The 27,464-nt window shown below is 36.4% G+C and overlaps 1 protein-coding gene across 5 annotated transcripts; it reads left to right on the top strand.

The window, feature by feature from the left end:
• Positions 1-174: 174 nt before the first annotated feature.
• six7 (SIX homeobox 7) lies at positions 175-24,967 on the top strand. 5 transcript variants are annotated; one of them, XM_048185521.1, is made up of 5 exons: positions 175-331; positions 18,315-18,392; positions 18,595-18,969; positions 21,413-21,576; positions 23,384-24,967. In XM_048185521.1, the coding sequence occupies exons 1-5, from the start codon at positions 287-289 to the stop codon at positions 23,586-23,588; spliced, it is 867 nt and encodes a 288-aa protein (XP_048041478.1). In that variant the 5' UTR covers positions 175-286; the 3' UTR covers positions 23,589-24,967. The 5 variants fall into 5 exon arrangements, with proteins under 5 accessions (XP_048041478.1, XP_048041479.1, XP_048041481.1 ...); XM_048185524.1 differs by lacking the exon at positions 18,315-18,392 and adding an exon at positions 4,040-4,153 and having other exon boundaries at positions 194-331; XM_048185525.1 differs by lacking the exons at positions 175-331; positions 18,315-18,392 and adding exons at positions 3,280-3,296; positions 4,040-4,153.
• Positions 24,968-27,464: the final 2,497 nt, after the last annotated feature.

Below are 27,464 nucleotides of genomic sequence, written 5' to 3'. Positions count from 1 at the left end.
TAGGCAAAAAATAAATGCTGCATTTCATTCCCATTTAATGTAATAAAATGTCATGGTTCACGTTTGTGTTGGTACACTGACTCTTTTGTATGGCATACATTGTAAATATAAATTTATTAGCCTGAAGTCCACACACTAATAAACGCATTTTCATTCATAGCATGTCATTGCAGCAATGAACCAGAAGGGGGCGCGAGTGTGAGGTGGGAAACAACCGTCACTCCAGCTGTGCTTCAGGTGTAACGGCGTCCTAAAACCAGTCCTCACACTTCAGATCACCTGTGGGATGTTAATTGTGTTTTTATCCAAAGCTACACTACAGCGACTGAAGGTAAAACCGACATTTTCTCTCCAGCTTCTGGATTACTCTTACTGAGAAGAGAACATGTAATGTTTGTGTCAGCAAAGTAAATTCATATAAACCTCAAATATGAATTTGTTCATTTAAAGATCAAGAGGTAGCCTACAGTCATAAAAAAAAACGGTCACTTACAGCACATTCCTTTATGTTCTGTTTGGCTGAGGAGAGTGTGTAAAGAAAAAATAAATAGCCTACGAGGAGAGAAAATCGGTGAAAATGTTTGACTTGAGCCAAAGTGAGACACGTGTTTGTCTTCGTGTGTGGATTTGTGTCTGTGTGTCATAAGGTTATGTTCTTCACCTCCTCTGATTAGATCTGCCTCAGACTATCTATCACTGCCAGAGCGTTTACGCATTTACACGCAACATATACCCCATGCTGAGGGGAGCGCAAACAAACTGAGTTTATTTCAGTTCACTTAAACGCGTGTAAAAATTTCTGCCACATAAAAAATGCTTTGGTAAATCTTAATTGTGATATAGAAGGTAAAAAGCATTACATAAAAAGTTATCAAATTATGGCATAGTAGTTATAATTATGAAAAAAGTCATAATTATGACATTCTAAGTTGTGATTTTGACTGTCATAATTATAGATATAGGTTGTGAAATCAAGCATTTCTCATTCTTATTGTTTTTTTTTAGTTAGCTTATGTACTAGCATAAAAGTCAAAATGATGAGAGTCGAAATTATGACAAAAATGGTAATTATTGACATACTAGGCTAAGTCATAATGACATAGGCTACTAAATTGTAATTTTGAAAAAGTCAAAATTAAGTGATAGTCAAAATTATGACATTAATCTCGAATTATTTATTATGTAATAATTTCGACTCTTCATCTCATAAATATGACTTGGTATTTCAAGTAATTTCAACTTAATTATGTTTTTTTTTTTTTTTTTTTAATTCTTATGTGGCAGAAATGGGATTCCACATTAACATGCCAACCACAGAACTAAAATATTGTGCTTCATATGATTTATATTATGATTATGATCTTAATTATTCAAATCTCATTGTAAAGACACAAACATAACTGGAGAGACAAATTTGCACTGTAGTACAATATTGACAACCGTTTTAAATTCACAAATGGCAATGCTTGTACTGTTGTAATTTACATTTCAATAGCATTTTTATAACACTATGTTTGAACTTCGCAGAGCATAATGGAACATTCAAGTCATGTTGGAATAACTGTAATTACGAGACAATTCAGAAATTCTATTTGTAATGTTCATACTGTTGGATGCAGATCTGTTGGATTTCTGGTTCTTTTTAAATGATGGCACAACAAAAAATTCAGAGATTCATAAAATTACACATTTCCAGCAAAATAAGGCATTTGTTTTACTAGTTGAGATCTTGAAATTATGGCAACTAAGGTATGAGTCAAATTATTAGCATTTAATCTAAAGCCATTCACAGAACTCAGATGCTCTATGCCCAACGCCTCTGCGTTGTCTCTGAAACGTAACATCCATTAACCTCTGCTATTTTCTGTACATTCTTGCATTGAGCCTCGTTCTCTCTCTCTATAGCCTAAAGAAATGTGGGAGAGGAAGCAGAAGGCATGATGGGTGAGGGGTTGGTGTGGATAAGAAGTTTTATTAAGCAGGTTTGGTGAGGTAAAGTGGGGCTTATCCCAGAAGCTTTGGGGAGCAAGGCTTATTTGGGTCACAGAGCTTTACGACACAAGCAATTAGCAGCAGCACTAGCAGGAGGGAGGCAGGCCTGAGATTAGCCAACCTGAGCCAGGAGAGAAGGGCAGGCGCTCCCCGTGCACCTCAGACAGCTGGGCCTCGTGAGGGGCTTTGGGCTGAGCATCCCCATCCGGTTGACCGATTTGTTTCTCATCACACGCAACTCACGAGAGTGTGAGCAGATTTTGTTACTGACTCCAGTAAACACAGATTGGGCAGGAGGCTGATGCCAGTCGCTGCTAGTTAAAGCACAAGTGGGTGTCAACACTACAAAATTAAAGCCCACTGACCAGCTATAACAAACCCCTTTAGTTAAGAAACCCTTAGTTATAATTATATGGGTATTATTTTGCAAAGGGTTTTCTTAAAGTCCCCCTGCAGTCAATCATTTTATCGCTTAAAACTCATCTTTGATCACCAACATTACATATTTAAAAAAAAAAATTTTATGAAAAAAAAAATCTTAATCCATTAAAATAGCTTGAATGTAACTACACCCTTGCCTCATTTAATATACACGGATCTATGAATATGATAATTAGTCCCGCCTCCATGCATGAGCTCAGACGAGATCCACTCGGTCAACTTACTGAGGTATCGCTTTTTACAATGCTGGACACATAACGGTAATTAATATGATTATGGTTTTACTTGACTATGTTATCAAACACCTAATAATGTGTTGCTAATGTTACACAAACCATGTTCACATTCACAAGTCAGACAGCTGCCTTCAACAGTCAGTATCCTTAGAAACGCTTTGAACAACTCGTCAGTTGAACAACAACGTCAGTGGAGAAGGGCATATAGTTGATCATAACATCGTAATATACACCATACACCCACTATATTGCTAAATCTACACAATTTTTCATATCAACAGAAAAATATTCCAGGATAACCTTTTCTACTACTTTGCGTGGTCAGTTAATGATATGCTAAAGCCCGCCGGCACGTTGACGTGATTGGTTACAAGGTAGTTTGTGACATCAGAAACACCAGTGATTTCAAACTGCGGGTTTGAGACTGTCTATTTTCCACTCCAGTTTTAAAGAGAAAATACTCAGCAATGGTGTTGACTTATGAATTTGTACATGGTTTGTCTTAAAGCATATTAAATGCCACATAGACATATAAACAACATTAAAAACTTGATTTTCACCACAGGGGGACTTTAAATAAAGGGTTTGTTGCAACCAGCTGCACATCATTTCTGCACAATAAAAACTGTAAGTTTTTGCATGAATATTTTTAAAGTAAATTTTACACATGGAATTAAGTGAAATCTACTTAACTTAGTTAAGTAAATTAACAAATCTATCTATCTATCATCAAAAATTGATGCACCTCTTGATGGAAGTAAATGTTGTGATGTTATTTCCATCAAGAGGTGCGAAAATTTTTGGTCAAGATCTTGTATTGACAATGCAAGAGGTGAGCACTCTGTAAAGTCTCCTCCAGCACATCCCAAAGACTTTTAATGAATTTAAGGTCTGGACCAATTCATGTGTGAAAATGATTCTTCATGTTCCCTCCCAACCATTCTTTCACAATTTGAGCCTGATGAATCTTGACTTTGTCATCCTGGAATATGGCTATGTTTCTTCCTACATGGTTGTTTAAGAATAGAAAAACTACACACTCCATCAATTAGGGTTAAAAAACTGTTCCCAAACATATAACATTCTAGAAACAATCACTGCAATAATGATCCAATCATATAGACTTTTAAGCAAACAGCAACTTCTGTCTGATCTATCTATCTATCTATCTATCTATCTATCTTGTCTATCATCTAATAAAAACCTATAACCTCCCTTGCAGTTCAACCATGTTACACAACATCAAGTCCACACTGTCTGTCTCACCTAATCAAACCAGGCATCTCAGTAGGGCAGTGAGACATGTGTCATTGGATGCTTTGGCTGCCGGTGTTTTAAACCGATCCTGCTAATACTGTGATCGTGTGTAGGGCAGCTCTAATGAAAGACGACACTAAAACAGCAGGAGTGACACAGGAGAGCAGTCCAGCAGCATTATAGCCTTGGCTTCATCGGATTTTACACATAAACAGATGGACGCCCAGGTGCGTACAGTACATGACGCAACGCTTAAATGAAAACACTTTAAAGTAGGGTTAGAGCGCTGTGGTTTTATTTTGTGAACGAAGAATGCAGAGGATGATGTAAAGAAGTTTATGACAAGAAACACCATCTCTTTCTCTCTCTTAGACATATACTGTATAAATGAAACATTAGCGCCAGGGAAACTGACACTTTAATTTTTTTGAACTAACTGTTGATTTTTTGTTTTGTAAAAATCATAATTCAAGTCAGTTAACAGTCACTTAAAAGTATCACCCACATCTCAGCGAGACACGTGATTTGAGGAATCATTCATGCCTGGAGCACAAATGCTGCCGGATAAGTTACACACTGCAGTTTAATACATAGTGTTAGAGGTTTGATCAGATCAGTACGAGTAACATGGCTTTCTGTCAGTACTCTTTTTTTTTTTTTTTTTTTTTTTTTTTTTTTTTTTTTTTTTTCTTGTCTGTTGTCTGCAGGAATATTTTTTGTATCAAATAACTTAAAAAAAAAAAAAAACATCTTGAGTAACCTGAAATTCAAATTTACACCACAAAAACATAGTGATGCATGCCTGAAAGAAAAATAAAGGATTTTAATACAGTAAGAAATATATATATATATATATATATATATATATATATATATATATATATATACGCACACACACACACACACATTTAGTTTAGGCAATGTATTAGGCAGCGGGCTGAGATGGACAGGTCGGTGTGGGTGGGGCTTGTGTAGCAGATCAGGATGTATGGTGGAAGTCACAGAGGCAGGCCTTAATGAGTATTAAAGTATTAGGTGAGAATAAGCCCTCAGGATAAGCCCTTTAGAATTCCTAAACAACTCCAGTAACACCTGTTATATCACACAATCTAAGATTGAAATGATTTTTTACTAAGCTTCAATAAGCTCTGCAAGCCATAACTGCTATTATGCCTTGATCAGATATCACTTTAGAGGTCAAGAAAAGGTAATGATAACAAACTTGTCAGACAAGAGGAAATATTCATAATATGCAAATGTAAGGTTTTGAGGAGTTATTACAGAAAATGTAGGTCTATCTATCTATCTATCTATCTATCTATCTATCTATCTATCTATCTATCTATCTATCTATCTATCTATCTATCTATCTGTCTGTCTGTCTGTCTGTCTGTCTGTCTGTCTATCTGTCTATCTATCTATACATCCATTCATCCATCCATCCATCCATCCATCATCTTTATCACTTTTGTTGATCTTTTGAGTGGTCATAAGTGATATACACTACTGTTTGAAAGTTTGGGGTCGGTATGATTTTTTAATGTTTTTGAAAGAATTTTCTTCTGCTCACCAAAGCTGTATTTATTTGATCGAAAATACAGTAAAAACAGTAATATTGTGAAATAATATTATATTATTATGTCAGAATTTTTTAGGATTATTTCATAAATAGAAAGTTCAAAAAAGCATTTATTTGAAATAGAATAATATATAACATTGATAATTTTTTATACGTCCTTGAATAAAATGTAATATAAACAATAAAATGTACGAATAAGAGTAAAAATAAATACTGACCCCACACTGTTAGACTTTTTATTGTATTTTTGCGGTAACTTATTGGCAGCACTATTGCCAGTAAGTTACTGTAACTGCCCCTTTACAGTAGCTTAACTGTAAATGTGTTTTACAGTATGATGCCCTTACTGCAATTTCATTTTACAGTAAGATGCCCTTACCGCAATTTCATTTTACAGTATGATGCCCTTACCGTAACTTATTTTTACAGTATAATATTACAGTAATTTTACTGTAATTTATTTTAGTTTTATTTTACATGTATGCTACAGAATTTAATAATTCCAAATAAGTGACTTGAGTCCATGTATATCAATATATTTTTTATTCACTGTTACAATCAATTTCATCCATTTTATTTATCATGATGCAACATAAAAAAAGAGACCTGGATTCATAACAAATCAAAGCAGAGATCATGACAATGCGCAATAAAAAGCATGAACAAAACCTCCCAGTTGGTCTTGGCTGGTCTCCATACTGGTAAACAACTGTTGGCGGATCTGAAACAAAACAAGAAAATGTGTGAGAAATGGTCATGAGTTTATTTAATCTAAATTTGTTCATGAAGAGAGGAGGTAACAACTTGTGCAACAGCAGTTATTCCCAGTAGTGTACTGTTTGAATAGTATAGCTTTGAAATCCATTCCTCTAAAACTAAAAAAAAAAAAATAATGTAATAAAGGCATCATAAAAATAATAAATCGAGTTGATTAGACCGCTCAGTTGATTATTTTTAAGATGCCTTTGACATTTTTTTTTTTTTTTTATCTTTTAAGTTTCAGAGGAATGGATTTGGGATGGATGGAAAGAAACCTCTTAGGTTTCATAAAAAATGTGCTCCTCAAAATCAAAAATCATGCGCAAAGATATCACATTTAGCTTTAGTCGTATGATTATTCAAGGCTCGACATTAAGGACTGCCCGATGGCCCGTTTTAACGACGCACGGGACAGTAGACGGAACGGTCACTTGCCCAATCGGGCCAGTGCTGTAGGGTGTGCGATATATTATCTATGACATCATAATTGTTGACTTAACGATGTGAAATTATATGTATGTCCCTCACTTTAGAAAAAACAAACAAAAACACACCCATTGAGTGCATGCATGAACTATGTGACGTAATCTAAGACTGGTGAATGTGCTGCATATTATAGTGTACGCTTTCACTGTGTGATTTAGTCCATTAAAAAGCCTTTAGAATGCCCCCAGAATTCAAGATAAGGGGCAAAAATGCCCCTGTACATCTTTTATATTTATATAATTAAATATAGGTAACCAATATTACACAAAGCACCGTTTTTCTCCTAATATCAGCATGATTACAAACGTAATATTGATTTTATAAAGCGTACAATTTAATGAACAAGAACTTAATAACAAGCGACTTACATTTTATTCACCAAATCGCCTGTTTCACTCTATTTCGACAATGAAAATAGCTCCAACCAAAGTCCACAGCATTGTTTTGTGTCTCTTGAGCAACACTTCCCGAATTAATCAGCTGTTTGAATTAATCGAATCTCAATGACTTGCTCATTAACACTGATTTGCTGCCACCTACTGGTGGGTGTAATTTCACATTTAAAGTGTCTTCATTTTTTAAATAATTTCAAATAACGTTTAACGTTTTATATTTAATGTTGAACGATGTCTTTAGTACCTTTCTGGACTTCAAAAGGTGCAATGATGTTGCTGCCTATGAGTGGTTCAGAAACCCTCAGATTTCATCAATATTATCTTAATTTGTGTTCCGAAGATATCGCCGGCTAAAAAAAATTAGTAATTTGAGTAGTTTTTGAGAAGAGTAATTTGTACTTTTACTCGAGTACTTTTTGACACCAGTACTCTTACTTGTAATTGAGTATTATTTCAGCAATGTAAAAGTACTGAGTGTGTTTTGCATCAAGGGCTTGTCCTGAAGAATCTGAGCACCAAACGCTAGAGATTACGTCTTATCTGGTAACAAGAGTAAACATAATTTTAAGAACTCTAATAATATCTTTATCCCCTGATATCGCATTGGTGATATAATTCAAACATATTAGAGGCATAGAGTATGAGGAATGAGTAAGCTGGCCAAATTTCTGTCGAAAATAACTTACATGCTTAAAGTTGTCAACCCCCGAACCACAGTCAGCATTTATAAGTAAAAAGTATTTAAGTAAAAAAATAAAAAAATACATACATGTGTACAAACAAATAAATAAATACCTTTGAGTGGAACAGTATGGCGTCTGTCTCACTAGCAAACATAACTACAAACAGACAAAGAGAAATACAATAAAATAGATTAATGATCATGATATCCTGTTATCATAATTGTTAAAGGGATAGTTCACCCAAAAATGAAAATTTGATGTTTATCTGCTTACCCCCAGGGCATCCAAGAAGTAGGTGACTTTGTTTCTTCAGTAGAACACAAATGATTTTTAACTGTTGCAGTCTGTCAGCGGTATGAAGCTTGTGAATGGTAACACAATCTGTAAGAGTAAAAAACATGCATAGACAAATCCAAATTAAACCCTGCGGCTCGTGACGACACATTGATGTCCTAAGACACGAAACGATCGGTTTGTGCGAGAAACCAAACAGTATTTATATAATTTTTTACCTCTAAAACACTATGTCCAACTGCGTTCAGCACTCGCTTAGTGTCTGTTAGGTCTGATCGCGCTCTGACAACGGCAGTGATGTCTCGCACTCATTTAAGTATAAGCGCGACACATCACTTTTGTTGTCAGAGCGCGATCAGACCTTGCTAAGCACACAGACCAAGATCATTTCGTGTCTTAGGACATCAATGTGTTGTCGCGAGCGCAGGGTTTAATTTGGAATTGTCTATGCATGTTTTTTTACTCTTATAGATTGTGTTGCCATTGACATGCATTATGAGACTGACAGACAGCAATGGTTGGAGTTAAAAATCATCATTTGTGTTCTACTGAAGAAACAAAGTCACCTACATCTTGGATGCCCTGGGGGTAAGCAGATAAACATCAAATTTTCATTTTTGGGTGAACTATCCCTTTAAATAAATGATTACAACTACAAGCATTATAACATTATATTTGTCACCTATGTTACCTCGTTTAAGCCTACAGGCCTTTCAAGGACAATCTCACTGAAACAACCCGGGGTTAATGATTTTAAAATGTGAGACTTCTTTTTTTAAAAACATGTAAAAACAGTAGTTTCAACAGTAGTGTACTGAATGATTGAGGTTTTGCTTACTATAGTCATCTGGTTCATGGCCTTTGACAGGAGGTCGCTCAGCTCTGCGGTGCAGGAGGCCATCCTCATGGAAGGATCTAGGAACACAACATGCAATTTGTCACAGAGCCAACAATATTTAGTATAAAATGCCAGGTTTATTACAAGGAACCAAGCTAGAGCAGAGGTGGAAAGAATAATAATATATATATATATATATATATATATATATATATATATATATTACTTAAGATAACAAAATGTATATTTTTAGATGTAGAATTCAGTACTGTACATGTAGTGTCACTTACGTTTGGATGTCAAAGACTTAAGTAATAAATTAAAAATATATAATTTTGCAAAAGAAAACTGTAGATGCATGGTGATATAGGTTAGATATATTGTGGAATAAATGCACTTTAAAGTATTTAATGAGCTTTCTCAGTTCACCTGTGTTTCCTCCTCCTGTCTTCTTCCCCTTTGTTGTAGATGGGGGTTTTCTGTCTCCCCTGAAATTGCAGAACATTATTTATCCATATTTGTTTACCATTAGAGATCAAAACATATGAAATAGTTTCAGTTAATTTTCGCGCTCCATGTAACGTTAACTGACGTCACCGATTAACGGTACAGCAACTTTTAGGTTAAATAAATTTATTTACTATCATCCATTAACAATTTGCCAGCAAAACCTTTACAAAACTATTATAACATCTCATCTACACATAAGGATGCGATTAAAAGTCCAAACTTTTATTAAACAGGGGCTCAAAATATAGTTAGTTAGCCAACCGCTTCTGACGGTTGAGTTGCTAACGGACTTTTTCGAAGACACTAAATAATTTCTTTGAAGTAAATATTCAACAGAAGTGTGTCAATTACACGTAAGAAAGGTATCAGGAACAGTTATATATATTATTTGTGTGATTTTATTAGGGCTGTAACGATATGCGATATGAAACCGAAATCGCGATACGCAGGTCCACGAACCTGTATCGCGATGTGAGAAGGCAGAATCGCGACACACCCCTTCCAACTCCCAGAGTTATCCTTCCTGTCCAGATCCAATGCTACCACATTTTTAAATTACTATAAGTATTAGGGGTGTAACGATTTATCGTAAATGGTGTGTCTCAATCAGCTCTCTAGTTCAGTAAGTGTTTCGGGCACACATTGAATCTTGCAAGCAGGTTTAAACGTTTCTCATGTCAGTCTCTTGCATGGTCGCGTGAGAAACGTCGTGGCTTTCTTTCACCGCAGTGCACAGCAACGGCTGTGCTCACAGAAAAGCAAAAGACGCTTGCGATGCTTTGCTTTAAGAAGTTCTGTGGGGCCGTTCACATATTGCGTCTTTTCCGCGTGCAAGTCAGTTATTATTTTCAAATGTAGCCGCGCGGCAGGCGCGCTCATAAAGGGATCAACGCGGTCGCGACGCGCGTGCAATTCTCAACTTCTCAGAATGCCGCAAGCGCACCGCAGGTCGTGTGACAAGAATCAACCGATCAGCTATGGCCTTTCCGTAACAAAACATCAAAAGCTCAGCCGAACAGCTGATCATAGCTGTACATGGTGGTTTTTATATCTTATCTCCATCAATATATCTCGTAGTAAAACTAATGCAAGGGCTAGAAATCATTTATCCTTTGCAGAAACATCCTGATCCTCTTAGAGAGCTCAGTTCATGGTTGCATAGCAACGACCGACGCCACGGGAGCGCAAGCGCTTTGGAAAGAAGGAGAAGCGGTGCGGCCGCGCCTTCCACGCGTTTTTAGACGCGATATGTGAACGGCCCCTATTCATAATTCTAAGTTCATGTTAAATTTAACATTTTTTTTTCAGTGACAGACAGCCCTATTCAACTGTTAATTTGAATACAGAAGGTTTTTATTAAAATTTTATATTTATTTATTTTATTGAAATGTGATCTTGTATGTACAACAAGGAAAATTATTGAAATTTGTTCATGTTTTTTTAATAAATCTTGTTTGAATTTCAGTTTCATTTTGTTCAAAATATCGTGATACGTATCGTATCGTGAACTCCGTATCGAGATACGTATCGTATCGTGACCTGAGCGTATCGTTACACCCCTAGATTTTATGGACTAAACTTACCTAAAAATCAGTGAAAACAACAGTGAGACGGAGTCTTGATGCTTGACTTTTCCCCGTTTCCATGGTAACTCAGATCCGCTCCAGTGTTTGCTGTCTTATAGTCTCGCGTAATCTCGCGATTCTCTTCAGACCGCAAAAAAAATGAAAATGAGCATATAATTTCTATTTTCTGAAATATTGACGTAGCCTACCAACAAATTGACACAGAAGTGGCAAAATAAGCATAATAGGGCACATTTTATTTCATATACATTATTATTACTACAGTATATGGTTGGCAGCAACTAATACTTTCTTGTTAAACACTTGTTAGGCACTTTATTTAAACTTTTCAAATGTTTTCTTAATTTTTATTAAATATAAATGCCTTTCTGATTGGTGATGGGAAAAGGGATAAGAGCAAGTTTGGCCTAAGGCGGAATCGAACCCGGGTTGATCACATTAAAAACGAATTTCACGTACCACACGCTCTACGGACTACACCACTACAGACATTAAAATTATGATGTCTTTTTAGTATTTAACTGAAAACATTTGAAGGTTAAATTACGACCTACGTACAATAAATTGGACATATGTTGGTATTTTAAGCATGAAATGGGGTAAATTCCCTGTTTGGGATGACATATGACAACTTACCAGCGTAAAAACTATATAAGTTTACACTCATTTTCTTCACTCCCCTGCCACTGAGAAGCTGCCATCTTGTTTGAAATATTTTTCTGAAAGCTCCAAACTGGTACTGTAAATTCTTATATACAGTAAGTTACTGTAAATATCATAAAAAATACCCATAATGCATTGCATATTACAGTAGTTAACCGTAAATAACATATATGGTATTTTACTAAAAATACAAATATAATAAAGACAATACAAGTCAATGGAAAGTTCTGACCATGATAGAGAAACAAATGTGTGTGTGTTTCCTATTCCGCTGATTGGAAATCAGTTTATCTTTTCTCCTCCACTCCACAACAACACAAGGGGAAGTGGAGCAGTCGTTTATTTTGCGAATGGCACCAGCGTGTTGTAGAGGGGAGGGGGGAGATACAGCAACAGTGTCGCATTGATTTGCAAACTAGTTTGTAATTAGCTGTTTGCAATAGGGTATTAGTGTGTGCGTGTCTTTCAGTAAGAGCACCCCTTAAGCACATTTTTTGTGATTGTGTGTCACTCTTGTCTTGGGTAAATGAGGATACTCCATGATAAGGAGATAACACTAATTAGTTCTCCACCCATTTACTTGTTAACTGTGTTTGTGTGGATTTATAGGCCCGTGTTAATACTTCATTCCCCACCCCTGCTGCTTTTGCCCGCTGGCCATGTTAACAGCTCATTTAAGCAGAAGGAGCCGAATTTAAGCCTAATTAATTATGCCAAGTGGGGTTCCATGGCAAAGACTGGAAATAATGTGAAGAGACACTTCATATATGAACTCGGCTTATCAGATCATAACCGTAGCTGTGGACAGATAGAAACAAAGAGCATATAATTAATAAGCATATTGTGCATACAATTTGCATTTAATTGATTTTGTAATTTTTTAATCTGTCTGTAGGGACTGCAATCTGTTTGGTCTGGTCAAAAAAAAAAATAATGACAGAAATGACAGCTATAGCTGTATTAATTTATGATAATGCACCTTTTTAAGTTATTTAAATAAAATATTTTAATTTTATTTTGAAGGTTTTGCATATTAAACAAACCTAGAACTGGCAGACAACTGAACACTTTAATTAATTCAAAGGCTCTATTAAAGTGATCACAGAACCTTCGAATAAATTAAAGTTTTAGAAGGACAATCATATTTGAAATTTCCAAATCAGCCATAATGTTTTGCAATTTAAAAGGAATGAAAACAATGTTGGATTACAAGCCAATTAAGAAAGTGTTTTACTCTGATCTGTTCCAACTACATTCACTGGCAGAAGTATCGATCCACAAGTCAATAAGTGAGCTACACACACACACAAACACACACACACATCCGTTCTTCATCTTATGATTCATCCTCTTGTAGAAGCTTGGGAAGGGTTAAGCAGATTTCAGAGTCAGTCTGTTCTCAAAGTGTTAAAACAGCTTGGACCTGTTTGCATGCTGCGTGTGTGTGTGTGTGTGTGTGTGTGTGTGTGTGTGTGTGTGTGTGTGTGTGTGTGTGTGAGCTGTGTCTGAGAGTCAGATTAATAGAGAAAATGATTTTCGCTGAGCTAATTTCTCCCCTTCTGTTTTTTGCTGTAATCAATTAATAAAATGTATATATTTTAAATATACAGTCAAACAAAAATTATACAGACACTAGATATATATTTATATATATATTTTTACTAGTGGGTGCAGGACACTATAGTTCATTTATGTAAGTGAGGATAGAAAAATAAAGTAAACTGTGACATATTATACCCAAAAATTCTTCATACAGTGGACTACCAGTAAAATTGATAAAAATTTGGGACCAAAAATGATTCAGACACTTTGACCTGACCATGTTTTGCTTAAGTGTTACTTGTCATATTTTATAACCATTTTTTTTTAACTATAGTGAATAAACTGTAATAATGAATGAAATGCTCAAGGTGTCTGAATAAATTTTGGTTTGACTGTATATTTAAAAATATACACATATAAACATAAAAAGTTTTTACAAATGAATATATATATATACACAGTATATATATATATATATATATATATATATACATACACATACCACACACGGTGCTGGGTAGATTACTTACAAATTGTAGTCGGTTTCTTGATTAAAATAAATAATTTTAAAATAAAACACTATAAATTATTTCAACTTTTTAAATTTGTTTACCCTCATGTCATGTGACCATTAACAGTGATGAAATGCTGTGGGTCTCAGATTTCAGTGATTAATAGCTGGTCTGTGTGCATTTTCACAAACCTGGAAGAGCTTCTGAATGTATATAAGCAGTAGGCTTTTTTAGAAAGGAACATTTAAAAGATAAAAAAGAAGTATGAGAGAATCAATAATATATTGAATAATGTACTGCCATTGTGAGAATTACATGTAATCATATAATTAATAAAAAAACGAACTGTAGTCTGATTACTTTAAAATGTAATCTAATCACAACTACTTAATTTCTGGAATCTGGTAATCTGTAATCGGTTACTACCCAGCACTATTTTATATATACACATTCATATTTTTATAAGAACAAAAATTATAAGAATTAATGTAACTTAGTAATTTATTGTCAAACTATAATAATTTCATATTTATATGTAGAATGTGAAAAAAAGACAATTGCCATTTTTACTGCAGTTTAACTGCTGAAAATGCAATACAAATATATATTTATGTAATAATAATAAAATGACTGAGTATTATTATTTAAGTATTTTTAATTAGGGAAAACAATAATATTATAGTCTTGTAAAAGTGTATTAGCTGTGATGACTCTGTTGCTGGTGATTTAATACAGGTAACAGATGTTAATGGTAGTCTCACTGAAAGGCATAACAAAGGCTTTTGTTCTCCATGACAACAAACATGACCCCCCTCCCCCCATAATGACAGATCAATGTGAATCTAGACAGATCATTTTGTACTCAGATAAAACCCTCTAAATCTCGACCTTCACCTGACTGCAACCTTTATTGAACAGTCCGTATGAAGATTTAACATCATTTGCCCTAAGAGCACAATTAAGTCAGCCATATGCAGTCTGCAGCAGCTCAATTAAAAGCTGACTCTTAAAAATGCTGTGACCTCGTCCAGAACAAAATGAGCGCAGAATGTTTCAAAGTTCAAAGAATGTTTCAGATAGGCAAAAAGATTTGGCAATGTTCATAGGATTCAAAGTTCAGAAACAAACTGGTGATTATGAAATTTAAACAGTTCACCCAAAAATTACATTTCTGTCATTTACTACTCCCCTTCATGTCATTCCACACCCGTAACACCTTCATTCAACTTCGGAACACAAATTAAGATATTTTTTATGAAATCCGAGTGTGTGTATTGGTTTACGCTCAGCGCTTCCAGGTTCTACATCAGAATGGCGGCTCAGTATTGGCCAAAGCTGATCACGTGAGCAGCACGATGCATACGTGTGATGCTGACGCAGGAGCCAGCCAATAATGAGTCGGCGCTCTGATGTTGAACCTGGAAGTGCTGAACATAAACAGCGTACGAGAATGACACAGAAGAGAAGATATTGTTGAATAAAGTCGTTATTTTTGTTTTTGTGCACAAAAAGTATTTTTGTCGCTTCATAACTTTAAGGTTGAACCACTGCAGTCACATTGACTATTTTAACGATGTCTTTAGTACCTTTCTGGACCTTGAAATTGGTAGTTAAATTGCTGTCTATGGAGGAGTCAGATATCTAAGATTTCGTCAAAAATATCTTAATTTGTGTTCCAAAGATGAACGAAGGTCTTATGGGTGTGGAATGACATGAGGGTGAGTAATTAATGACAGAATTTTCATTTCAAGTGATTTAAGGTGAATTTCTTTAAGATTTTAAACATTCCATCAGACAAAGTGTGTTAAAAATGCAGAAATTGTGTAACAAAATTAAAAAAAATGTTAAAATATGCTGACTGGAAAACATAAAATATATGATAAAGGTATGAAAAAACAGTAGACACTCATTGGTTCTTTAACAGTTCACATCATTATGACATCATTAGAGATTTTTTCCTATTATTATTTATGGAAATGTACATCATTCTAAGGGCTAAGGGGGGGGTATGATGATAACAAGTTATATATATATATATATATATATATATATATATATATATATATATATATATATATATATATATATATATATATATATATATATATATATATATATATAACTTTTAAAGGTGCATATTTGTTTGTGTATATACACTCTAAAAAATGCTGGGTTAAAAAACAACCTAAGTGGGGTTAACTATGGTCAAACTCAGCGATTGGGTTGTTTTAACCTGGGTTCAGTGTTTATTGCTCGCTTAAAATGAACCCAAAATAAAAAAAATCTGACACAGAATTAGAGGAATTAGGAATTAGGACACAGAATTAAATAATCAAAAGGTGAACATTTATTAATAATCAATTTAATAAATGTTTATTATTTAATTAGTATTCATTAAACGTATTAATAAATGTTCATTTATTAAACATATTAATAAATGTTAATCTCCAACCTATTTTATGTTCGTTTAAAGCAAACAGTATAGTAATTTTTAAACAATAGTTGAGTTAAATAAAACTACCCAGCAGGTTGGGTAAAACATTTAACCCAACTACTGGGTCAAAAAAAAACAATTGCTGGATTTGTCCTTATTTTTAACCCAGCATTTTTAGAGTGTAATATAAACATTTTTATATATATATATATATATATATATATATATATATATATATATATATATATAAAACACAATAATTTATTCCCCCTGCTGTAGTCACAGTTGGTGTCAGAAATTAATTAAATCATCATCAAGAACTCTGATTACTGAAGAATTGTGGAAAATGGATCTATGCTTTGCCACACCTCTATTTTTAAGAACAACACATCTATAATCAGCCTCGGCCAGGCATATTTCAAAAATAAGGGTCATTACCCATTTGTTTAACCAATTTGTTGGCAGATGCTTATGTTAAACCGGATTAATAGTAAAATTGTCTCCTGGAGGACTGATTAATGGCAAGAAGATCGCAGGGATTGAATGGAGAGAGGGGATATTATTGTAATACGGTGGCCCAAGGTGGTGTTGGGCATCAGGCGCTCAGACCTGCTCCAGGGTCACAGAGGATACGGTATAAACGTGTTCAGATTAATTAAGGAGGTATTAGTCAGTCGGGATTGTGGTGGATTCTGAAGCGATTTAGGCAACATGCATCTCAAAACGTCTCCTTGGACCGGCATGCGATAGTGATTTCCATGGCCTAAGCGCCTCGCTCTGATGAAATCCCAATTAAAGGTGGTACAACAACACCGGAGCCCTTTGGTCCATTTACCTTCTGACTACATGAGCCCATTTATCACGTACAGCGCCTGATCACCAACTCAGAAGTAAAAAAAAGATTCTGAAAGGCCACAACAACAGAGATGGTTAGTGCATTACTCTGTGCTACAAGGACAAATGCAGCTAATTGTCAGAACTGGCTCAACTATTAAGAGAAAAGTGTGAAAATCTACTATGAATGTAATCAAAATTCAAAGACACTTCAATTTTGGTATAGTACAGATTTTTGCCTACATGTGCAAAATAATATTTGTATAACTGTTTTGATTTTTAAATTAAATTTCCACTAATTTTCCCCAACAAAGCTGCAGGTTTTTGGGGGTTACAATCAATAGAAAGATTGAATATTACTAAACATTGATGAATATAATTTGATTTTAATAGTTTTTTTTTTTTTTTTAAATGTATATTCTTATTTTAACAGTCACATGTAGTGACTAGTCCATTTGATAGTTACATGATTGGCAGACAGATACATAATTAAATATTAAATCATTGTAATACATCATTACATGTTCATCAATGTCTTTATACCAGCAGACATTTTACATTTTTAAGCTGCAATATGAATTTTTAGACTTTTTAAGTCTTTTTTAGTACACTGTAAAAAAGAACTGTTGGTTTAACTTAAAAAAGTAAGTTACCTGGTTGCTGTAAAATTTTGAGTTAATTTAAATTAAAAATTTGAGTTAATACAATGAAGGCAATTGGTTTAATCAACAGAAACTCAAAATATTATGTTATCTAAGTTGATTTGACAAAAGAAAACATATTGATAAATCATGAAAATATTTTTTTACAGTGTAAATGCAAAATGAAATTAATGTATTTCTGATATCTAACATAAGAAGAGTGAGGGGTGTTTACATCAATTTGAAATTTAGGTGTTGCATATATTTACCCCCATCTTGAAGACATTTAATTATCTTTTAGCTACTAGTAGTTAATATTTTGTTACAGTCACTTCAAACTCACATCATTGGCAGACAAAACTATCATTTGCAGTAAACCAGAGCTGTTTTCACTGACTGCATCATGAGTCGTTCTTACTGTATTTATCCAGCAGAATGAAATTAAGTCGCTGTCAGTCGTTGTCGTTAGTTAGTCTAACAATCTGATCATCTCGTCAGTCCCTTACGCGAACAGCAACCCCCCGCTAAGTGGCTAATGACCGAGGCGTATAATCCCCCTCAAAACAAGCACAAAGATGCTAATTGAATCTCTCTATAAATAAGCTTGACTTCTGCTGCTCCCCCTTTACTAGAAGCGGCACCGAGAACTGGAAGACGCCGGTGTTCCGCGAGTTCACCCAGATCCTACCGAGAAACCAGTCGGTCTAGAGGTACATTATATAACAGGTGTATCCTCAAGTAAATCAGAGTGTTTGTACCGCTTTACTTTAACTGAATCAGTGACCAGAGAGACTCGTTCAGAGGATCCAGTTGCTCGCGTGCAATGGTGATATAAGGAGGCGCGAAAATTTTTCACTCACAAACTATACAAACCTAGTCATGTTTCCTCTCCCGATGTTCACACCTGACCAGGTGGCTCGTGTCTGTGAGAATCTGGAGGAGACTGGAGATATCGAGCGTTTGGGTCGGTTCCTATGGTCTCTGCCCGCCGCCGTGCCCGGTTCGGCCGGTGAACTACTCAACCGTCACGAGTCGGTGATGCGAGCCCGCGCGCTCGTCGCGTTCCACGGAGGGAATTTCGATGCTCTCTATCAGATCCTACAGAGTCACCGCTTCACGCGGGAGTCCCACGCCAAGCTGCAGGACCTGTGGCTGGACGCGCACTACCGCGAGGCGGAGCGCCTGAGGGGGAGACCGTTGGGCCCAGTGGAGAAGTACCGCATCCGGAAGAAGTTTCCCCTTCCTCGAACCATCTGGGACGGCGAGCAGAAGACACACTGTTTTAAGGTGAGGCAAAAACATTCAAAACGTCATTGTAAAGTTATTGATGAATGAAGGAAGAGTAAAAGTCAGGACACACACCATGCCTACCTGGCTCAGTAATCTTAGTCATAAAAACTTTGAAATGACACTTAAAAAGATGTGTTAGGCCTATGTAGTGGCCATACATTTTAAACAAATCCAAACTCTCATATTTTATCATAGTTGCAACCCTCTCAAACAACTTCTTGAAGTGCTTTTAAACTGTATTAAAAGTTTTCACTTTTCACTTCAGTAACATTTAGTTTTCAATAGAAATTCAGAAACACAAAATCTCTACAAAGCTCATTTCAAACATAAACATTTGAAAGATCTTTAAGATCGAAAGAAACATAAATTCAGCAAAGTGTGTCCAAACTTTTGACTGATACAATCTAGTGATACTATATCTAATTTAGTAAGTTTATACAACCTAGGCAATGGATAATGCACAATTTCTGTTTTCAAATACTTATATGATGTGAAATGAATAAAATAATATTTTTAATATAGTGAATTTTGTATAAATATTGTGTAAAACATGCCACCCTTCTCTCGTTACTGTTATCAGCCACTGAAAAATACTCATCAGTAGACTAACTAGAACACACTCACACACGTATGGCATGTATGCGATTTGTTCAATTAAATTAAATATTCAATAGAACCCATTCATCAAAGCTAACTCAAAGACTAAAAAGTCTAAAAAAAATTTTTTTTTGAAACAATCAAAAATATAATTCAATTTGATTGAATCAGCCTGACTACATTAGGTAACAGCAAAGTCGTTTTAAGGGTCTGATTAAGTAGAAATAGAATGTTGGGTCACAACTACATTTTCACTTTTAAAAGTGCAAACAAATAGGGACTTAATTACATTTCTTTCTTGATGCAACAATGTAAACATGGCATTAAGCTCCTGCACCTATGATCTCATGCCGAGCGTCTCCATTTGTCTTATTGTATAGAGTGCACGGGCTCTCACAGCACATTGAGACGTCGCTGTCAGTCTGTGTGCAGCTTGTTTTTAAGCCTCTTGAGTCGAGGACCACCTGTGGCATTTAAGCTCTCATTCCGCACAGATGACTTTCTACCTTTTCACCGTGTTCCAGACACCAGTGCTCAGATTAACTAACAGCTAAAGCTCTCATAACGAGTCCGTCATTGTTTTTGCAGACTGATCGAATGTGAATTGCAATGGAAAGAGGATTTTAAATTGGTCTCCGTGCAGCGTGACGGGTGCTGGGTCACTTTACAAAGGTGGTTAGTAGTTACTAGCGCAGGAAATGAACCTTAATCACTGACCAGCAGACAGATTACTCCAGCATACAGTAAATGAGATCTGATGGCTAGCACCTTAACACACAAACCGGGATTGACTTCAGGAGCCCTGATCCAGGAGCAGTGCTTTAAGCCTAATACCAACTTCTGCCCTTCTTAGCTTGGATTTTCAAGGACATCATGATTGAAATATCTACTATTGCATGACTACAAATGCATATAGAGAAGCTAATTGCAATGAATCAACTCTATTTGATTTCTAACTCAAATACAACCAGTTTATTACTTCTTGTCAGACAAAACATTTTTGTGGTGAAATGAGCTGCAGGATTGATCCTCTTTAGCAGACAAATAAAAATGCTTCGCCAGGTTATAGTGATCTATAAATACATCTTACCCAACAGACTGATTATTTTAAATGTGCTTTAATAAGATATAATGCTATTATCCTTCTTGAGCCTTTTAAAGGACTCTTACAACAGAGAAATTCACATTAAGGTTTGCCAAAAAGGTTAGTTCATTTCTGAAAAAAGCGCTTCTTGGAAAAGTAAAACATTCTTTCTGGATACCCATTAAATAGCCTTAAACTAATTGGAGAAATTAGCTGAAAAAATTCAGATGAATTTGTGATTCAACGTATAGCCTACAGTACAATTGAAAATTTTGGGTTAAAGAAATTACTTTTACCCAGATGCATTCAAAAGTGACAGTAAAGACATTTGTAATGTTACTAAAGATTTCTATTTCAAATAAATGCTTTTTATTTATCAAAGATTCCTGAAAAAGAAAATGTTTCAATGTTTACTGAAAAATATGAAGCATCACAACTGTTTTCATCAGTGATAATAAGAAGAACTGTTTCTTGAGCTTCAAATCATCAAGACTGGAGTAATGATTCTGAAAATTCAGCTTTGATCACGGGAATAAATTACATTTTACAATGTATTACAATAGAAAACAGTTATATTAGTAATAATAATATTACACAATTACTGTATTTTTGATCAATTGAATTAAGTCTTGGTGAGCAGAAGAGATTCTTAAAAAAACATTATAAAATTGTACAGATCCCATTTTCAATGTTAGTGTAACTGTGAAGTTAGCAAGAGAATGTATTTTGTAACAATGATCTTTATTCTGTGTTTTCCAGGAGCGAACTCGTAGCCTCCTAAGGGAATGGTACCTGCAGGATCCCTATCCAAACCCCTCCAGAAAGCGTCATCTGGCTCAGGCCACTGGTCTCACTCCCACACAGGTTGGCAACTGGTTCAAAAACAGAAGACAGCGGGACAGAGCGGCATCTGCTAAAAACAGGTACACAAACTTACATACTGTACAGGTACACTGTAGAAATTAATTGCAGAGAAATAGAGCTGCACGATTAATTGTTAAAAGATCTTGATTCAAACACACAAAAAAAGTGGGATCAAAGATTATAGTTTAGATATAAACACTGATGTCTAAGGTAGCGATCATAATAGAGCAAATCACCTTTTGAAAGAAACTTGATACTTTAAAGGTGCCATCGAATTGAAAATTGAATTTACCTCGGCATAGTTGAATAACAAGAGTTCAGTACGTGGAAATGACATACAGTGAGTCTCAAACATCATTGTTTCCTCTTTCTTATATAAATCTCATTTGTTTAAAAGACCTCCGAAAAACAGGCGAATCTCATCATAACACCAACTGTTACGTAACAGTCGGGGTGTACGCCCCCAATATTTGCATATGCCAGCCCATGTTCCCAACATTATGAAAGGCATTACACAAGGGCAGCCCCTATTAACGTCTGGATGTGCACAGCTGAATCATCGGACTAGGTAAGCAAGCAAGGACAATAGCGAAAAATGGCAGATGGAGCGATAATAACTGTCATGATCCATGATATCATGATATTTTTAGTGATATTTGTAAATTGTCTTTCTAAATGTTTCGTTAGCATGTTGCTAATGTACTGTTAAATGTGGTTAAAGTTACCATCGTTTATTACTGTATTCACGGAGACAAGAGCGTCGCTATTTTCATTTTTAAACGCTTGCAGTCTGTATAATGCATAAACACAACTTCATTCTTTATAAATCTCTCCAACAGTGTAGCATTAGCCGTTAGCCACAGAGCACTATCAAACTCATTCAGAATCAAATGTAAACATCCAAATAAATACCATACTTATGCGATTAGACATGCTCCATGACGAACACTTTGTAAAGATCCATTTTGAGGGTTATATTAGCTGTGTAAACTTTGTTTATGCAACGATAGAGTCGAGAGCTCTGGGGGGCGGAGAGAGCGAGCAATTAAAGGGCCAGCAGCATGAATCGGTGCATAGTTAATGATGCCCCAAAATAGGCAGTTAAAAAAATTATGGCAGTATCTATGGGGTATTTTGAGCTGAAACTTCACAGACACATTCAGGGGACACCTTAGATTATATTACATCTTGTAAAAAAACGTTCGATGGCACCTTTAAATAAAGATTGTATCAATTACATCGTTATACCAGTAGGTGGTGACAAGTGACCGTTAAATAATGTATGTCACTGAATCATTCATTCAAAAGATTCATTCAAAAACGCTGATTCATCCAGTAATGAGTTATGTGGTTATGAGTGAGTCATTGAATCATTCATTCATTTATTCACCATTAACCATTTAAAATAATTAAATTACAAATTTCTTTTACTAATTTACAATGTATGTAACATTTTTTATTTATGTAATAACATGTAAAAAGTAATTACGTGTTATTTTGTTTAGTTTAGAATTGTTGGAGAATCATGATATCTGTTTGAAAAAAAATTTTGATTCTCAATTTCTCCAGAATCATGTAGCTCTATGAATGGGAGAATGTGCAATGCACAATATGGTGGAATAAGTCCCACCTCCTAAATAAAAATGCCAATCGCCAATTGGTAAAGTCATCGCATTACTGTAGCTGTTTTTAGAAGCTCCGGTTGCTATAAAAACAGTCAAGTGTTTAGAAACAAAATTTATGAGACAGTTGTTGTCCGATTTCATTGGTGATCATAATCTTTATGGTGCTTTTGGAACAGTCAAATATATTTGTGTTGACTTACATCTCAAGCATGGAGTTAAAAATCTAAAATTTTTCCCCCAGACTGCAGCAGGATTCCTCCCTCCTACCCTCTGGTAGTTCTCCCGAATGTTCCTCCTCGGAGCACAACACACACCTCCAGGGCTCGTCCCCGCATCGCCCCGGGAGCCCAGAGAACAGCGTCTGCAGCTCGGGCACCGGTCCGAGGGGAACTGGGGCCTCCACACCAGACATCTCTGTCAGCAGCGACAGCGAGTTTGAGTCGTGAAGAATGCCTCCGTCTGCCCTCCCAAACTGATAAGATGTCTGGAGGGTAGAGGACTGCTGTTGGATTTGGTGAAAGCTTATAGATGCACTTAAAGGAAAGACTGTGAATGGACTTTCAGATTTGACAAAAAAAAGCACAAAATGCTCTGTTATTTGCTCGTTCATGCTTGGTCTGTCACTGACCAAAGAGGAACTACAATTTCAAGACTGAACTGTACACTTGAAATTGAGCAGACTGGACCTCTTAAAAGGCATGTGCCAAATAAATCTCTTTGGGTTCATTGGCTTTTTTAATCATTCTAATACTCAGGTGGCACAAAATATGAGACATATCATACACAGGAAATATTATGCAAATTTTGTACATGAAGTCTAGTCTAGGTCCTCCAGCCAGGCCTTTCATAGCACTACACACGTCTGTCAAAACCGTGAAAGTGAAACTGTCTGATCTGCATGTCCATTGAAAACGGAAGGTAGAAGTAACTTGCTGCTGTATGTTTTATTATAATATAGTATAGTATAGATTATGCCAGTTACTTAAGCTAACATTGCGTTTTTGGTTATGTTTTGTTTATTGTTGTTAAATAAGGATATAAAACCATTGAACAGTTTTACACAGGAATATAACAATGTCACTCTTAGAAGAAAAGGCTCTATATGGAACCTTTAACAAGGGTTCTCACAGGCTTTTAGGGGTTCACATCATCTGACCATTTTATGCATTTAGTTTTAATTCATTTGTTTTGTTTGTTGAATTTATTTTTAATGTTAATTAAATTTTATTTATTAAACAGCTCAAAAAAATATCACTAGAACAAAAATTAAATAACCCATTTAACATTAAAGTATTATGCAACCATTATGCAAAGACATTTCTCCTTATATAGAACCTTTTTTGGCATAAAGTGTTCTTTAAAATTGAGTCAAGAACCCTATCGTTCTATGTAGAACCCCACTGAACCTTTTTTCTAAGAGTGCAGTCTGGATGAATATAAATTAACTGACATGTTATGGAATATTAATGCTGCTTACTTTACACTGGGTGATTTCTGCACCACCAAATGGTGTTGCAAAACTGTGACCAAACAGGTTTCCTCAACACTAATGGAAAGTATTTTAACATCTTAGAAATTACACACATCATCTTTAAATCAACCTCTGCATACTTTCTGTATGTTTCATTTAAACGATTAGAGTCACTTAGCTCAGTCTGAAGTCATTTTATGTGCCTACACTTTGAGGACTTTTGAGACTGTATGATCGTCCATTGTTTTTCCATTTTCACACCCATACTCACCGAAGTTACAAGATCAGGATTGTTTTGTTTTCATTTGTTGTTTTTTGCAATTTTGAAATAAATGAAATTATTTTTTAAGCAAAGAAAGAGTGTCGCGTGGTCATACGGCTGGCAGCACAAAGGCTGTATGTTCAAAACATGCATAGGGATCCAGAACCTCCATTGTGCCCTTAACGGCACTAACTAGTAAGTGTACAGGTCACTTATAACATCATCCAAATGACCCATTGTTAAAATAATGTCAACTTGTAGCATATTTTTAATATTTTACTGTAAAAGTATGTGTATTAATTTGTTAAAAAGGCTATACATTTTTATAATTATAAGGTAATTAATTCTTTTAATACCTCATTTTCACCATATTTTATGGTAGGCTAATTTAAAGTCCCCCTGCATTCAATTATTTATTTCTTAAAACTCATCTATGATAATCAAAATGACATATTTAAACATTTTTTCCTGTGGAAATAATTTCATGCCTTATAGCTTGAATGTAACTACGCTGTTTCACTCGCTCAACTGTAGTAAATGCTACACAAAGTGAAAATAGAAACTGATTTAGATTATTTAGAAGTTTAACTGAATTATATAGGCCACCAGAGGGACTGTGCTTCTGTCCTCGCTGATTTGTCTGATGACCTGGGGGAGCAGCGTGACTGGAGGAATTGCATCCAGGGGAAGAATGGACCATTTGTGGGCCAGCACTTCCTTGTCCTTTTAAAAGAATATTGGGCAGTGAGAGTTGTCTTCTAAGGCAAAGAAGTCGACCTCTTGACTCCCGAAGATACTACAGATTGTGTCTATTCCAATGGGGACACGTTGCCCCAGGACAGCATCTCTCCCCCTTGGTTCAGTCTGCCCGGCACATGTGCCACTCACAGTGAAGACAGGTTGTGCTGTGCAAATAAGAGGAGGCATTTCGCCAGTTTGTACAGAGGCCTTGATCTGAGTCCACCTTGGTGGTTTATGTGCGACACCAAGGTTTTGAGGGCTAGGAATACTGCCATCATTTTTAAATAGTTGATATGCCACTGTCTCTCAGTGCTCGATCAGGAGCCAGATGTTGGCCTGCCCTCGACAGGGCTCCGCAACCCATGTTGAAGGTATCTGTCAAGACCACCTTCCTTCTGGAAACCAACCCCCAAGTCTGTGCCTGTCTGGTACAGGCAGGGGTCCTTCCAGAGCCATGACACAGCCGTGGTCCACCTTGATATGGAGGCATCCTAGATACCAAGCGTGGGCTGGAATACAAGGTTTCAGCCAATACTGCAGGGGCTGCATGTGTAACAGGACCAGCTGAACTACTGATTATCGCCATCAGTCCCAACATCATCTGAAAAGTTCTGAGGGGGAGTGAAGCTCCAACTTTGACGCCTTGAGATGCTGGATTGTGACATCGTGCTCTGGTGATAGCCAGGCCCCTATTTAGGCTGAATCGATAACTGCTCCCAGGAAGGAGATTCGTTAGCTGGAAGACCGTGAGCTTTTGGCTAGGTTGATCCTGAGTCCCAGGCATTCTAAATGGCTGACTGGGCCAATACAAGCCAGTCATCAAGGTAATTCAGGATTACCCCTCTCAGAGGGGAGAGAGCCACATCCATGCACTTTGTAAAAGTGAGTGGGGCCAAAGACAGTCCAAACAGAAGGACTGTATACTGATAAGCCACCCCTTCGAACGCAAATCTTAAAAATGGTCTGTGACGGGGGCTGTCTGGATATGAAAATAGGCATCTTTCAGATCCACTGAGACACATTATCCACATATTTTTTAACATATGAAAAGTGACAATTTCTTTTGTATTATTCATTCATTCATTCATTCATTCTGCTTATCCGGGGCCGGGTCGCGTGGGCAGCAGTCTAAGCAGAGACGCCCAGACTTCCCTCTCCCCAGACACTTCCTCCAGCTCTTCCGGGGGAATTCCGAGGCGTTCCCAGGCCAGCCGAGAAACATAGTCCCTCCAGCGTGACCTAGGTCTTCCCCGGGGCCTCCTCCCGGTGGGACATGCCCGGAACACCTCCCCAGGGAGGCGTCCAGGAGGCATCCAGAACAGATGCCCGAGCCACCTCAGCTGGCTTCTCTTGATGTGGAGGAGCAGCGGCTCTACTCTGAGCTCCTCCCGAGTGACCGAGCTCCTCACCCTATCTCTAAGGGAGTGCCCAGCCACCCTACGGAGGAAACTCATTTCGACCGCCTGTATCCGGGATCTCATTCTTTCGGTGCTCATGACCATAAGTGAGAGTTGGAACGTAGATTGACCGGTAAATCGAAAGCTTCGCCTCACAGCTCAGCTCCTTCTTCACCACGATGGACCGGTACATCGACTGCATTACTGCAGAAGCTGCACCGATCCGCCTGTCAATCTCCCGCTCCGTCTAAGACCCCAAGATACTTAAACTCCTCCACTTGAGGCAGGACTACTCCACCAACCTGAAGGGGGCAAGCCACCCTTTTCCAGCTGAGAACCATGGCCTCAGACTTGGAGGTGCTGATTCTCATCCCAGCCGCTTCACACTCGGCTGCAAACCGTCCCAGTGCACGCTGAAGGTCCTGGTTTGATGGAGCCAACAGGACAACAT

This window comes from Megalobrama amblycephala, linkage group LG3 (assembly GCF_018812025.1).
Source record: "Megalobrama amblycephala isolate DHTTF-2021 linkage group LG3, ASM1881202v1, whole genome shotgun sequence".
NCBI lineage: Eukaryota > Metazoa > Chordata > Actinopteri > Cypriniformes > Xenocyprididae > Megalobrama > Megalobrama amblycephala.
Note: the sequence above shows the minus strand (reverse complement) of the source record. Positions and strands in the feature narration are given on the sequence as shown.